General features: G+C 43.1%; 1 protein-coding gene across 3 annotated transcripts; it reads left to right on the forward strand.

Annotated features, from left to right (window-relative positions):
• The first annotated feature begins 337 nt into the window (after positions 1 to 337).
• gigyf2 (GRB10 interacting GYF protein 2) lies at positions 338 to 14432 on the forward strand. 3 transcript variants are annotated; one of them, XM_018676617.2, is made up of 30 exons: positions 459 to 481; positions 620 to 729; positions 2494 to 2545; positions 2735 to 2891; positions 3069 to 3164; positions 3379 to 3487; positions 5083 to 5188; positions 5317 to 5357; positions 5458 to 5490; positions 5666 to 5842; positions 6358 to 6569; positions 6755 to 6902; positions 7252 to 7503; positions 7608 to 7780; positions 8120 to 8276; positions 8363 to 8529; positions 8876 to 8970; positions 9408 to 9536; positions 9662 to 9792; positions 9927 to 10027; positions 10184 to 10324; positions 10423 to 10581; positions 10672 to 10923; positions 11006 to 11128; positions 11277 to 11525; positions 11942 to 12144; positions 12280 to 12431; positions 12541 to 12734; positions 13620 to 13761; positions 13867 to 14432. In XM_018676617.2, the coding sequence occupies exons 3-30, from the start codon at positions 2508 to 2510 to the stop codon at positions 13932 to 13934; spliced, it is 4005 nt and encodes a 1334-aa protein (XP_018532133.1). In that variant the 5' UTR covers positions 459 to 481; positions 620 to 729; positions 2494 to 2507; the 3' UTR covers positions 13935 to 14432. The 3 variants fall into 3 exon arrangements, with proteins under 3 accessions (XP_018532131.1, XP_018532134.1, XP_018532133.1); XM_018676615.2 differs by lacking the exon at positions 620 to 729 and having other exon boundaries at positions 338 to 481; XM_018676618.2 differs by lacking the exon at positions 620 to 729 and having other exon boundaries at positions 338 to 481; positions 5666 to 5767.
• The last annotated feature ends 376 nt before the right edge of the window (positions 14433 to 14808 follow it).

Raw genomic sequence — 14808 nt, forward strand, 5'->3', positions numbered from 1 at the left:
TCTAAATAACATGAAAAATAGTTGATTAAGATTCAACTTCTGCAAACTGTGTTTTTTGTAAATTATTATTTAGTTTAGTTATTATTCTGTACATGTGTATGAGATGTACATTGGCTTTTAGGGGGGTGGGGTGGCATGGACCAGGTACCATGTCCCTTCCTGTATACTTGAATGAGTAAAAACAAAGTAATACCAGTTCATTAAAACAGCATTTTATGTGACATGACAGATATAGCTGAGTGCACTGTACACAGCACAGGCATCTACAATGAGAATGATAAGTATAGTGGTCATGTACATTCACCTCGCTGTTTTGTGAGTACGTACCAGTCAGCAAATCTTACCACGGCATACGGGTTTTTATCTGCTGTCATGTGACCCACACTCAGCCATCTTGTGGAAAACGAAGAGAGAGAGAGAGAGAGCCCAGAGAGAGCCACACAACTCGCATACAAACCTTGTGCTGTCAGAACAAGCAGAGGTAAGACAGCCAAAGTTTAATACACTAGCAAAGAAAAAATAGTACATTTAAGTAAAGTGCCATGTCAGAGAGTCATATTCTGGCCAGCTGGGGTGCTTTGGACTGTTGTTAAACCACCATGTTTACTTGGCCTTGCAGCACCGAGCTCCAGTATCTGTGTGCGTGTCCGGGCCGTGTGAAGTGCGGGACGGCCTGACGAGGAAATTTTGTTGTGGATCCAGGCTGCTCGGAAGGCCGCGTGTAGCTAGGTGGCTATCCTGTTAGCGTGCTAGCTGCAAGTGTTGAGGATAGGGGTTAACTTGTGCCAGATCCGTGTTATGATAGTTAAGTAGAATATATGACAAGACCTCTCCTCCCATGGGGAACTAATTTACTGTCAACACGCGTGTACCTTCACATACGACAGATACATGAGCTACGTTGGGAGAAAACGCTGCTAGCTAGCTAACGCATTGGCACAACCACCGTTGGCTATCGTCTTGCTGGTTGATGAAAATACCCTGGTGTGGCACCAGCATGTAGCAAGTAGCACTTAAACCACACATCTGCTGCCACATTTCACCATAACTATAACCCAACTATCACCTATTAACCGTTATGAGATGTGCTGGCTAATGTCAGTCACTAATATCCCGTGGAATAGCCATGTAAGTTGTTTATTTGACTTGTTAGCTTGCTGCCTTTGCTAACGCAATGTTGGTAACCGGGGATGATTTCCACTTAACCATCATGAGCGATCGTCGCGGCTCTTGGGGAGTATTGTAAGCCAACCTTTAGCATGATTCAGTAGTGTTGCCAACGTTAGCTTCGGGATGGGTCGGCCTGACCACCGTGTGTTGTTGTGTGCTGTGTACTACTGGTTTCCCTTTTACCAGCGTTAACACTACACCGTGAACTCAGCGTTTTACATAAGGTAATACTCCGGACAACTTCACAAGAACTTGGTGATCAGTAGTTTCCGCTGACTTTAGCGGTCCCCCCCTCTTATCACAAGAGTAAATTTGCCTTCACTAATCTCATAATAAGTTGTGTTGTTTTGAACAGGTTAGCCCTTCAATCATTGCGTACAATTACATAACGTAAACTCAGCCAGGCATTTGGCTTTCACTTTATTGTAACTCTGGCAGCCGTTTAAAACGTGCAAGAAAGTTGTCAGAAATGTTGCTCACTTCAGTTGAGTTTGCTTTAACTAACCAACCAACTTACACGTGGCTTACCCTGACTTCCATATGGTCAGTGGTATTGTGAGCCTGGTCGCCTTTTGTGCCCGATATTTGAGAAAGCACCGCTGTGTAATAAATCATGCTCTCAGGCCAAGTCAAGTCTTGGCAGTAGAGACACCAACGTCAACAAACTTGTTATCTTATTGACATAAGATGTGTATTTTTCATTATTTTATTTGCTACAGTAAGGTCCATCCCTGTTGTCAATTACAGGTGTCTGACATACGCTTCTTGCTGGCTGGGAGACTTCCTAAAATAGCTTTAGCAGACTGAAATTGTACACTGGTTGTGTGTGCTAGTGGGATGGGCAATATATACTTAGGAGTTGGAATACATCAATTAAAGTAGGTAACAAAAATTTACCAAATTCTCTCCAGAAGAACTATGGTTCCTGTGTATCTGAGATTATTCAGTTAGTCTAATATAGTAGTTGCAAACAGTTTTCTGAAACAAAACATCTGTAAAGTATTTTTGAAGGGGTTCAGTTAGCACAACTAACTGTTACGTATATTGAAGCTTCTCAGGTGTGAGGGTTTATGTTTTTATATGTTTTATTTAAAATTTTAAATCTGTGGGTTTTGGACTGTTGGTTGGACAAAACAAAACATTTTGAATTGTCACCTTCAGTGGTCAGAACTTGTAAAGAGCATTAATTTAGACCATTAAATCAAAGACATGGGTAAATATATGATATGCAAAATGGGCACAGTTAATATGTAATTTTTGGTAATGTCTTAAAGGTATCTACTGAGTGGTCCTAATGCTTTTCCTCCCTTTTCCTATTTGTAGAACTTCAAGGAACAATGGCCGAAACCCAGACACTTAACTTTGGACCAGAATGGTAATTGAACTGGCATGAATTCATGATTTGTCTGAGGGCAGTGATTTGTAGGTTGTGAAACTGGTTTTCTTTTGGTGCTTGATGCGGCCTCTTTGTACATGTTCAGACATGCCAATTGCTACCTCAGCTTTAGTGTTGTCTCTCCTTCCTCTGTCCCCTCTGCTTTTACTAACCTTCCTCTCTCTGCAGGCTCCGTGCCCTGTCTGGAGGTGGTGGCAGCGGTGGTGGTGGAAGCAGCAACGCTGTTGCCTCTCCACCCCTCTCACCTGCATTGCCAAAGTATAAACTTGCAGACTATCGCTACGGGAGAGAAGAAATGTTAGCACTTTATGTAAAGGATAACAAGGTGGGTATAACATCTGTACCATAGCTGTTGTTGAAGGCTTGCAGTCAACAGAATGCGCATGCAAATGATGGTACTGCCAAGATTATATTTACATCTTCCTCATTTGGTGTGTTATAGCACATTCTGTCAAAGCCTTATGCTTAACAGTGAAGCCTGTGATTTGTTTCTCTCCTTTAGATCCCTATAGACCTACACGATAAGGAGTTCCTGCCTATATTGCAAGAGGAGCCCTTGCCGCCTCTGGCACTCGTGTCTTTTACAGAGGAGGAACAGGTAGGAGAACTTGTCATAATCTCAGGTCACTATCTCTGACTGATGGTAAGATCAGAAACTGTCTCTGACTTATCAGGCCAGACATCTTGTTATTGTCTTTTCTTGGAATAAACGTTACTTAATTAAGCAACCAGATACAGAACAGGTGCCAAACAGAGAGCTGAGAGCTGACTTTTCATCCCCCTCAATCCCCTCCCCCCGTTTGTATTTGCAGAGAAATTTTTCCATGTCTGTAAACAGTGCAGCTGTACTTCGGCTGACAGGCCGAGGAGGCGGTCCAATAGCAGGGGCACCAAGAGGCCGAAGTACCTCAAGGGGTAGAGGTAAGAATTTAACCAAGATCATATGTGGATCTGTCATGCTTCCTTTCTCATGTCAAGGTAATAGCTGCAGGTGGAGTTTACAGAGCCATGTGGTGGATTTCATTTTTCAAATGTTTAACTATTTATATGTTCTTTCTATGCAGTCTCAGAGTCATAACAACTGCAGATAGTTAAGATGCCTTTGTAGCATCCCACCAATTTAGCCACAGCTTGAGACAAGGGATCTAATATTAGCACTCTGTAGGTGTTCTGTCTACTCAGCATACTTTGACCGCAGCTGCTTGAACTTATAATTGATGTGCTTTAAACATGGAAAACCCTGTTTGAAATCAGAGTGCAATTTGCATGCACACATTCAGACACCTACATCCCCCAGGCAGTTAAAGTTGCACTCTGTATTTTACAGTGGGAAAGTTATAGTTAGTCACCCTAAATGTTTAGGGAAGTAGTAATTATATGTAGTTATCAGTGGGCTGATCTGCTGTGTTGCACTCTGCAGCAGAGGAGAGATAAACCTTATGATCCTTAAGAGCAGCATCTTTCCTGTTTGTCACTGCAGAGTCAGCTTAGACTTTTCAGGCATGTTAGCAACTACTAGCCAGGCCTCATTAGCCAAAAGTCTGTAATCAAACCTTAGAGTTGCAGTTCTAGGAAGGTAAAGAGCTAAACGCCACTCAGAATTTAAAAGGTGAAAGCATAATAACCACTGATTCTTTCTCCGCTGTGAAGTTAACAGAAGTTTACAGCTCAAAAACTTTTTTGACACCTGTTTTTTTCATCACTTCACATCCTGTTCTCTGTACTTTTGACCTCTGTGTTAGATTCACACAGCTCTAGGTTCAGACACCTCTTTAGGACCAGACTGTGGTTCAGAGTTCAGATTTAATCAGAAGCAGCCTCAACAATTATATGCAGGCTGAACAAATCCAAATGAACAGATACATTGTCTGACCATGTCGGTCATTCATTGAACATTTTCTGAACTACCTAAATTGAAGGTTTGTTGAGACAGAATGTTTTATAGAGGTTTGTTTTCTACACAGGAAATAGTCAAGTTGTCAAGACAAATCAGATGTCGATGTGCACAATATTGTTGTTTGCCAACTGACTCCAGGGGAATCAGAAGAAAATAGAGTATACTATTATCAGACTATATTATCACTGTTGAATGAAAATTGGCCATGAATCATGGAGAGGGCAGATGAATTAAAAGCCATAGGAGCGGGCTGGTTGTACATCTTGTGGATGAAAAAGGAGAGGGAGAGTACGGCATCATGATTCAGCAAATTATGTGGAATGGATCATGGTGGATCACTTATACTTTACTGTTAATGGAAAAAAATGTAGACAATTTAAAATACAGCCAGTTTACTCACCCATGCAGCCATCATTTCTATTTACAGAAGGTGGGTATAGACTTTCTTATCATCTGTTGTGGAAAATCTCAACTGTTTTGTGGAGCAACCAATGGTTGAACTGCATTTGATCATAATGTTAAATAACCAATCTATAGTCTCGTCGCAGTTGAACTCATTAATGAGCAACTGGACCTTATGAGGTCATATTAGGTCACTTCAACCTGTGATTGCTTTCAGGCCGGGGGAGAGGAGATGGAGGGTTTTACCAAAGAAGTTTTGATGATGTGGAAGGTTTTGGTCGTGGAGGGAGGGAGATGCATCGCTCCCAGAGCTGGGAAGAAAGGTATTGACAGTAAAAATCTGGCCTTGTTTTGACCATGTTCCATGTTTAATATGAATTTTTGAGGGACAGCAGCTAGATATCATCATTATACATGACTTTACATAATGGGTGTTTTTTTTCCTCTCCAGGGGAGATAGAAGGTTTGAAAAGCCAGGTCGAAAAGACCCAGGTTTGTGTTAAATTTTGTTTATCAAATAATCAATAAAAGACATATTCTTTGGCAAATACACTGACTTACTACTACTTGTTCCTCTCTGTGAACCTGACAGATGCTGCTCCAGGACATTTTCAGATGAATCACAGTAAGTTTGTTTAATTATTAACCAATAAAAAGTTCAGTTTTTTGTAATGCAAGTTTTTGGTTTAATTGATTGACAGCATTAAGCGAGTTTGCTGATTTGGACTGAATGTGGCTTTTATTAATGTAATGATGATGGTTTCACCTTTAATCATCCTCATACCTACTTCTCTTTACAGTCCGAGGAAACTATGAGGACGGCGGGACAGGCCTACCGAGGAAGCACGACTTCACGCGTTCAGAGAGTGAGAACTGGCGTACCTCTCGTGACGATCAGAATGGTGAGGATGATGAGGGGGGCTGGCGACTGGCGGGTTCTCGACGGGACAGTGACCGGTGGTGCCCCCCGAGCCCAGGTGGGCACTGCACTGACCACATTACTGATACATTTATCTCAGATAAATTATCTTTGATAAATGTATTTGTTGTGTACTGCCATGTTTGTTTTATGGCCTTTTTCAGAATCAGGTCCATTTGTGTGTCACAGCCTGTAAACTTTTGTGGGGTTTATTTTTGTCATTGTAGCGCACAGGACAATAGAAATTTTACCATACGACCAACTTGAATTAAGAGGTGTTCTCCAGCTCCGCGATTTCTTTCTGGTTTGTGTCTCTCAGAATATTATGACATTTAACAGGTACCCACTAAGAGCATGTGTTTTGTATAAGAGGCAGAACTGAATGGTACACCGGTGCCTTATTTTCTTCTTTTCCCTGTATTTTTGATGTTTCATACACTCAAAAATCATACTATTATATGTTATTGTATGTGGATGCCAAAAAGTTTGCTGTTCATCTGAATGAAGCTAAGGTATTAGCTTAAGAGAGTAAGATTAGTTATACAACCTTAACTATTTTCCTCTTTTCTTCAGATGGGCCTCGGTCAGCAGGGTGGCGGGAACACCCAGACCAGCGTCGACGTTTCCCATTTGATGCAAGAGAAGATGAGCGCGGATACAGGAGGCCACGGTCAGGCAGCGGCAGCCTGGAAGATGAGAGAGACAGCCTGCCAGAGTGGTGTCTGGAGGACGCAGACGAGGAGGCGGGCACCTTCGACTCATCAGGGGCCTTTCTCTCGCTCAAGGTAAGATGTGACCTGAGGAGAGTTTTGAATAAATCAATGAAATTAAGCATATAATTATATATAAATGGCTTGTTTTCGCTATAGATTATGGAGCAAATAATTCCCTTGCCTGCTAAGATGGAAAGATTCATAGGATGATACCACGATTAGATTTTCTGTAACTGTGTTCTCTGTTGTGTTATCAGAAAGCCTCCAAGGAACCAATCCTGGAAGAGGCAGAGCTCGACTTCAAGCCACTGGAGGAGTGTGAAGAGGGCCTGGAGGAGGAGGACAGTCAGCCTAAGGAGACCAAAGAAACAGAAACAGAGGCCAAGAGAGAGGCTGACAGGAAAGGTCAGTCACCAGATGACAGCTCTGACAGACTTGACTATGAAATCAAACTGACTGTGAAAACACTTTTTAAAAATTAACACAGTGTGCAAAAGATGCTCAGCCTTTTTTCTACATCGTTGTAAGTTCAGCCCTGGGAAAGCACCACTGAGGCCACTTTAGTGACTTATTCAGGGAAACCTAAGCGTACTGACATTGGGATTTTGACCATAGCCCTCTAGCTGAATACCATTCTCCTGTCTGAACACCTGTCTCAAAGTGCTGAAATGAAAATTTTATACTGTGACTACAAACTGTTAGTATCGGTTAAAATCCCATCTAATGACTTTAACACTGTTTTTATTTTCTGTAGAGTTGGCCCGAGTGTCGGAAGAGGCTCAACCTGTTGCTCAGCCTGTTGCTCCCCCAGTCTCAGAGCCTCAGGCCCCTGCCCAGTCTTTGTCCCCAAACCAGCCCAGCAGAACAGAAGAGACAGAGAGGCCAGCTGAACGGCAGCCACCCCTGGAGCTCCCACCAGAGCCCTGCAAAGTCCCCCTGCATGTCCCTATGTCTAATAGCATGCTGGAGTCCCTACCCATGACCCACATTTCTACCACCCTTGCAGGTGGGGTTTGCTTCCTCCAGTTCATAGTAAATGCATGCACCTGTGTAGCATTTGGCTCCACCTACCATGAAACCTGACTAATATCAATTTCTTGTTCCATGCAGAAGTATCTGCCCCATCACCCAGCATCCAGCTACCGCAGCAAAAACCCATGGAGGTTCCTATGGCGATGAACAATCCTTTGCCTTTCTCTTCAACTGTAATGGCACCTATTGGCAGGCCCACCTCTGTGCCACACGACACAGATGAAGATGAGGGACTGAAACACTTTGAGCAGGTAAGTTAGTAAAATTTTAAGATGAAAATCCTCAACTGCAGTTCCACCAAAAGTCCTAAGATTTCTGTGACTGATTCATGAGGACCTCTTAAAATCTTGTGCTCATTAAAGAGGAAAACATGTTCAGAAGTGACTTCCCTTCTCTAGTAAATGATTAACCGTTAATTTCCCTTTAAAGGCCATAAAACAAGTTGTCAAAAAATATTTGTCTGAACTAATCTAAAATCCAACAATCATTTAGTTGATTAATCAGCCAAGATGGCAGTCAGCCCTGTTTGGGCTGTATTGATCTAAACAGGGTTATGACCAATGAATAACCTTTTTAAAATTCCTCTCCAGGAGGCAGAAAAGATGGTAGCATACCTGCAGGATGGAGTGGTGGATGATGACAGACTTGCAGCCAAGACTTCAGAGAAGCCAAAGCCTGCAGGCCTTCCGCTCACCCATGAAGCTGCCCTCAAGTGGTTCTACAAGGATCCCCAGGGGGAGATACAGGGTGAGTTAAGTCATAACGTGACTTAAATACACTTTCAGGTGGCTTGGATTTCCTTTAAACCTTCTATGTTCTCTGTGCTCCTTTAGGTCCATTCAGTAACCAGGAGATGACCGAGTGGTTTCAGGCTGGTTACTTCACAGTGTCTCTGTTAGTCAAAAGAGGGTGTGATGAAGTATTTCAACCACTGGGGGAGATCATGAAGATTTGGGGGAGGGTACCGTTCACTCCAGGGCCTGCACCCCCACCTCTACAGGTATGTGTTTGCAAAATGTAGTCTGAGTCATTTCCTATGTCTAAGGGGTTGCTTCATAAGTCAGTACTAGTTGTTAGTGCTATCCCTGACCTGTAGGTGGTGTCATACTCCACTCTATTTACAAGTAAGCCATGTCAAAGGATCCCTTCATGTACCAGTTGGAAGATCTTAATGGAAGTTGTTGTTCTGCATTTTCATAGATAACTATTTAATGTAGTATAGTAAATTATTTATTATAAGTATTTGAAAGACTTGAGTAATCTGTAGTCTCAAGGTCCAGTTTGTAGCTACCTTTTGCTTGTTTGACTGATTTTATTCTGACTCTGTGTCTCTTCATGTGATTCAGGGTGATGGTGATCAAGAGAGGTTGAAGAGGCAGCAGGAGCTCACTGCTCTCAACCTTTACCAATTACAGCAGCTCCAGTATCAATACCTCCTCAGGTACGTAAGTCCCAGATCTGATAATTTCATGAAGTGATATTACTTGAGGCAGTTTATCAGATTTCATAGGGCTCCTTCTGGAGCAACTAAAGGATTTATGCAACTTTTTTTTTCACATATGTAATCAAAATTTTTAAGACCAGACTCTGTTGAATAGGTCCACCTTTAATTTGCAGCTGATTGCCCTTATGTCAAGATAGAAATATCCAAATACTGACATTCATACACTGCATCATTTCCTGGAGCTGTTACTGTAACTAATTACTAGTTTAATACAAAAATACACACTAAACAGTAAATTACAGGTGTTGATGGGATGGGATTTAAATGTCTAATATTGAGTCTAAATAAAGGACCCACTCATACTCTTTAAAACTTCGGTCTCCCTTTTGTCTTTTTCTCTAATTTCTCTTATCCACTTGTCTTCCTCCTCTCAGGCAGCAGTATGCTCAGGCCCTGGCCCAGCAGAAAGCTGCAGCTCTTAGCTCAGCTCCTCTTCAACAGCAGCAGCAACACCAACAGCAGATCAACCTGCTTCTACAGCAATACCAGGCACTCAAGATAAGGTTGATAACATTCACATTATTGCACAAACATGTCTGCCCTACTTGTATATCTGCGACTGCCTGTGTTGATTTAGGTTCCTTAGAGATAGAAATCTTACTTTGCATTTTTGTTTGTGGTGTTGTAGAGCGTCTGAGAGCCTCCTACCTCCTGTTACCCGGTCCCTGTCTGTACCAGACTCTGGTTCTGTGTGGGAAATGCAGAACCCATCCTCTCAGGCTTCCTGCACACCAAACCTCCAACAAGCTGCTCCAAGCAGTGAGTTTCAGCCTTCAGTGTCCCGCAGCTTTGGTTTCTGTTTGAATCACATAGAGAGAGAAGGAATAAAAACATATCATGTTATAGCAGCTCTAATGCATTGTATTCTGTGACTCTCATCATTCTGTCAACAGCATGGGATGGCAGCAGCGTGTGGGATTTACCTATAGACTCCATGGCACAGGCTCCAACCATCGAGCAGATGCAGCAGTTAGAGAAGACAAAGGCTGCAAAGGTAAAAAGTATTTCTGCTTATTTTTCTGTTTTCTTTGTCTTAGTGGAACTAAATCTGGCGTTCTATATTTTAATTATTATAACAAATAGATTTGCCAGAGATTAGTATATCTATAGATAATAACATGAGTGTATTTTTATTGTCATCATCCACCAGTTGGAGCTGGAGAGGCGTGAGGCAGAAATGAGAGCCAAAAGGGAGGAAGAGGAAAGGAAACGACTGGAGGAGGCCCTGAGGGCTCGACAGGAGGAGGAACGCAAACGTTTGGAAGAAGAGGAGCTGGCACGGCAAAAACAGGTTGAGTGTTTGAACAATAGCAGTCTGTCACTTAAAGCCTGTTGTGAATGACTTTTGTTTGATGGCACTGAGACTGATCCAGTGTTGTAAATCCTAAGGAGGAGGCTTTGAGGCGGCAGCGAGAGCAAGAAGAGGCACAGCGCAGGCAAAAAGAAGAAGAGGAGAGACTGGCACAGGAGGAAGCTCTCAGAAGGTTAGAGGAGAGGCGGAGGGAAGAAGAGGAGAGGAAGAAACGGGAAGAGTTCCTTCGGAAACAGGCAAGCTAATAACAACATGTCCCATGCCCTCATTTCCTCACTGGACTTGTGAAATGTCTCCTTAATTTGTAATGCTGTCTGCCTCACTAGGAAGAGGAGCGCAGAAAGCAGGAGGAACTCGAAGCATTGAGGAGGCGTGAAGAGGAGAAGCGAGCGGAGGAGGAGGCAGCAGCCGCTGCAGCTGCAGCTGCTCTTGCCCAACAGCAACAGGAGGAGCAGAAAAGGAGAGAACAGGAGACCCAAAGACAGCTGGAGCTGCAAAGACAGAGGCAGCAGCAACAAGAGGCCCTCAGGAGACTTCAACAACAACAGCAGCAGCAGCAGCAGCTTGCACAGATGAAGGTAAGGAAACAGGATTATTAAGCAGAAATTGACAATATAAAATGTATTTGACTTTGACAAAACTCTTCACCTTGTTTTGTAGCTTCCATCCTCTTCGAAGTGGGGTCAGCAGTCGGCCAACGCTATAAACCAGACTCAGAACGCCCTGTCACTGGCCGAGATCCAGAAACTGGAAGAGGAGAGAGAGCGACAAGTGCGGGAGGAGGTAAGGACGGCAAACAGCTGGCCATTTGGTTGTGTTCGGTTATTTTGTCACCAGCAATGTTTTAGTGCTTCTCTTGCAGTGCTTTTTAAAATCATTTTGGCTTTACACCACCTAATTCACGTCATGCTCGACCCTCCTCGACCCACAGCAGCGACGTCAGCAACAAGAGCTCCTGAAGTTACAGCAGCAGCAGGCCCTGCAACAGTCTCAGCAGCCTCAAGCCAAGCTGTCTGGCTGGGGTAATGTGGCCAAACAGCCAGTTGTTACCAAGTCCTTGCTGGAGATTCAGAGGGAGGAAGCCCAGCAGATGAAACAGCGGAAGGAGCAGCAACAGCAGCAGCAGCAGCAACAACACCACCCCACTATCACCCAACAGACCCGCTCTCAAAATAGAACTGTACGTGACATATATGATGCTAATTTTCTTATTTGCTGAGAGAGGATAAAAGCTACGAGGTGCTGCAGAGTTGAGATTCAAAAATCAATGTTAATATCCAGGTATTGTTTAATGAAGTTTTTATTTCGTTTCAGCTTGAAAGCTCAATCAATCTGCGCAATTTATAAAAACCCTAGGAGTAGTTGATTGATTTCTGGCTCTAAACGTTAATTTCAATTCCAACAACTGCCAACTAACACAAATCCAAATATAAATAATCATGTAAAAATGCCAATAAGGCCATATTGTTTTTCAAGTTACCTCTTTACATCTAAAAATTCAATTCAAATGATTTCTGGGGAACGAAAAGCTAAAATGAAAAGTAGACAAAAAAAATACTTTAATAGTATAGTAATAGTATCTCGCTCTCTTCACAGACATCTCTGAGTAACTCGGTGTGGGGGTCTGTCAACACTAGCACCTGCACTAACTGGGGCTCAGACTCCAGCAGTATCTGGGGTGACACCCACAACTCTAACATGGGCTTCTGGGATGAGGCTGTGAAGGAGGCTGTTCAGCAACCTCCTCAAACCAGGAAAGGCAGCACACAGAAGAACAACAAAGGCAACGCCAACCTCAGGTATTTATTAAGAAAGTATGTCTTAGTCACGACCTCTTATGAAAAGCATGACTTGTCACATGAAGGATATGAGTAATTCACGGCTTGTAATGACTTTTTTTTGTCTTCTTCCTGCACTTGTTTGTGCACATAAAGTAACTCTTTGAGTGGGCGAGCCAATAAGAAAGTAGAGGAGGAGGAGAAGCTGCTAAAGTTGTTCCAGGGGGTCAATAAGAGCCAGCAGGACACCTTCATGCAATGGTGTGAGCAAACCCTGCACACCCTCAACACAGCCAACAATCTGGATGGTACGTCTTCAAAAATATGTTTCGCAAAAGGCACTCCACCCACAACTATTGATGGACCATTTCTGGATCACCAGACTCTAAAATATTCTCCCATCTGTTTCCCTGCCAGTTCCCACGTTTGCTTCCTTCCTGAAAGAAGTGGACTCTCCATACGAGGTGCACGACTACATCAGGGCCTATCTGGGGGACACTCCCGAGGCCAAGGACTTTGCCAAGCAGTTCCTGGAACGTCGTGCCAAACAGAACGCTAACCAACAGAAACAGGCACCGCAAAACCAACAGCAAGCCCTCAAACAGCAGCAGGTGAGCGCAACTGAAGTGGTGCCAGTTATTTAAAGGCTTGGCATATGGGCACCAAATGGTTTAGTCCCATGCCTTGTGAAGACATGCAAGTCTTGTAATGTGATCAAAAAGAGATACATCTGTCCCTCTTGCTCTCCCTGAAATAGTTTTCACTCGGGGGGTATTTCTGCCTGGCATGTTAAAACCAATCAGAGCAAGTCATCTGACAGAGCTGATGCCGTCATAACTCCATGACCAACCACTGTTATTTACATTTCTGGTGTGAGTCTAACTTGCGTCACTCCTTTTGGATCAGCCCCAAAAGAAGTCATCACACTGCTTATTCCTCATTTCCCCATGAGGATGAAGACCAAATCTGTCCATATGATCCTCCTGCAAAACTGGTCTGCCTTATTAAAGCTACATATCAAAATTGATACCAAGTGTTTGCCAGGAGGATTGTATTTGTGTTACCTAAGTGTTTGCACTGTAATTCTTTAGGGCAGCATCGTCTTTATGTTGGGTATTCAGACTGTCTGGGCTTTTCTTTCTGCTGGGAAAGTTTTTTAATTTGTCTAAACACCATTTATTGGCAAAATAACTTGCCAGTAGTTGTTCCCAGAAATTTGTCCAAAGCCACTTCAATCACTGTGTTCTTTTCAAAATTTGAAACACAATTAGATATTAATTGTTTTAATCAGTTAAGTTATTTAGTAAGCAAACTTGCAGCACATTCTCTGGTTCAAGCTTCTCAGCTTTAATTGAATGTTACAGCTGATCTCTGGTTTACTGTGTTTAGGTATGTTTTGTCTCCATCTTACATGACGGTCATGTTTGCCTGACCAGGATCACATTCATGTAGACCAGACAGAGTAGCTTTTGAATCCACCTTTCTCCCTCGCCCAGGATTCTGTATGGGGTGGGACAGGTTCTTCGTCGCTCTACCAGTCCAACCATACGAGTGGCCAGCAGCAGCGCTTCGAGACCGTCACCTCAGGGAAGAAGAAAAAGAAGCAGAAGATGGTCCGCGCAGACCCCAGCCTTCTAGGTGAGAGCAAACGCATCTCCTAAATGTGGGAAATCCTCAGCGATGTGTTGCTGCCTTTCATATCTCATCTGCTAATTGGATCTTTGTGCCTTTGTCAATTTTCAGGTTTTTCTGTGAATGCGTCATCTGAGAGATTGAACATGGGAGAGATTGAGACTTTGGAGGACTTTTAAGGGACTGCAGCCAAGCAAACCCCTCCCTCAACCCCCCACCCCCCCCACTGACTGTATCCGATTTGAACAGCAGCTGTTTTACCCAAACTCCTGCCCCAGCCCCCGACTGCTTCCACGACTTTCACCTTTTTATTTTCAGTTTCCCCATTCATCAGACACATACTCTGGTATTCCTCCATAAATTCTAAATTGTGAACAAACAGGGATCTCTTGAGGCAGGGGGTGTTTTCCTGTTGCTAACCCTTGAGAGAAATGGACTGGGACAAACTGGCCAAGGGAACGTCAAACCAGCCAAGAGAGCAGTCACCAAATGAACCCGAGTTTCTGGAGAGAGTCTGCAGAGGCAATGATGTCTGTTCAGCTCAGCCTCACATTCACAGTGACAGCAAATTTCAAATTTGGCCTCAATTGTCTGGGATTTTTAAAGTTTGGATATATGGGTAGGGTTGTGGGGCTATTATGGGAAAGATTAGAGAGATTATATCCATTGTTTTTGTTTTATTTATTGAAAGTTTTTCCCTTACACTTTAATCCCCTCCCCGTTTTTCTCTTTCCCCTCCCTGTTTTCTGCTGGGTGTTCATGGATAATGATGGCAAAGTAGAGCCCAAGGATTCGTGCCCACTTATGTCCTGTTTTAAGGACATGTTCAAAAGTTCCAAGTAGTTATCTATTTCTTGTAAAATACTAGGCTGTTTAAAGAATAAACTTTCAACTCTGCATCTGTATTATAATATATGAAAATGATCTGCTGGAGTCATACTTTTTTATTGCGGTATGAAAAAATAAAACAGTCTGATGTGTGGGCTGTTCACACCTGTGTCTGAACCATTAAAAACACACACACACACACACAAAATGTGCAAATTCATTGGA

This window comes from Lates calcarifer, linkage group LG4 (genome assembly GCF_001640805.2).
Source record: "Lates calcarifer isolate ASB-BC8 linkage group LG4, TLL_Latcal_v3, whole genome shotgun sequence".
NCBI classification, from domain to species: Eukaryota; Metazoa; Chordata; class Actinopteri; family Centropomidae; genus Lates; species Lates calcarifer.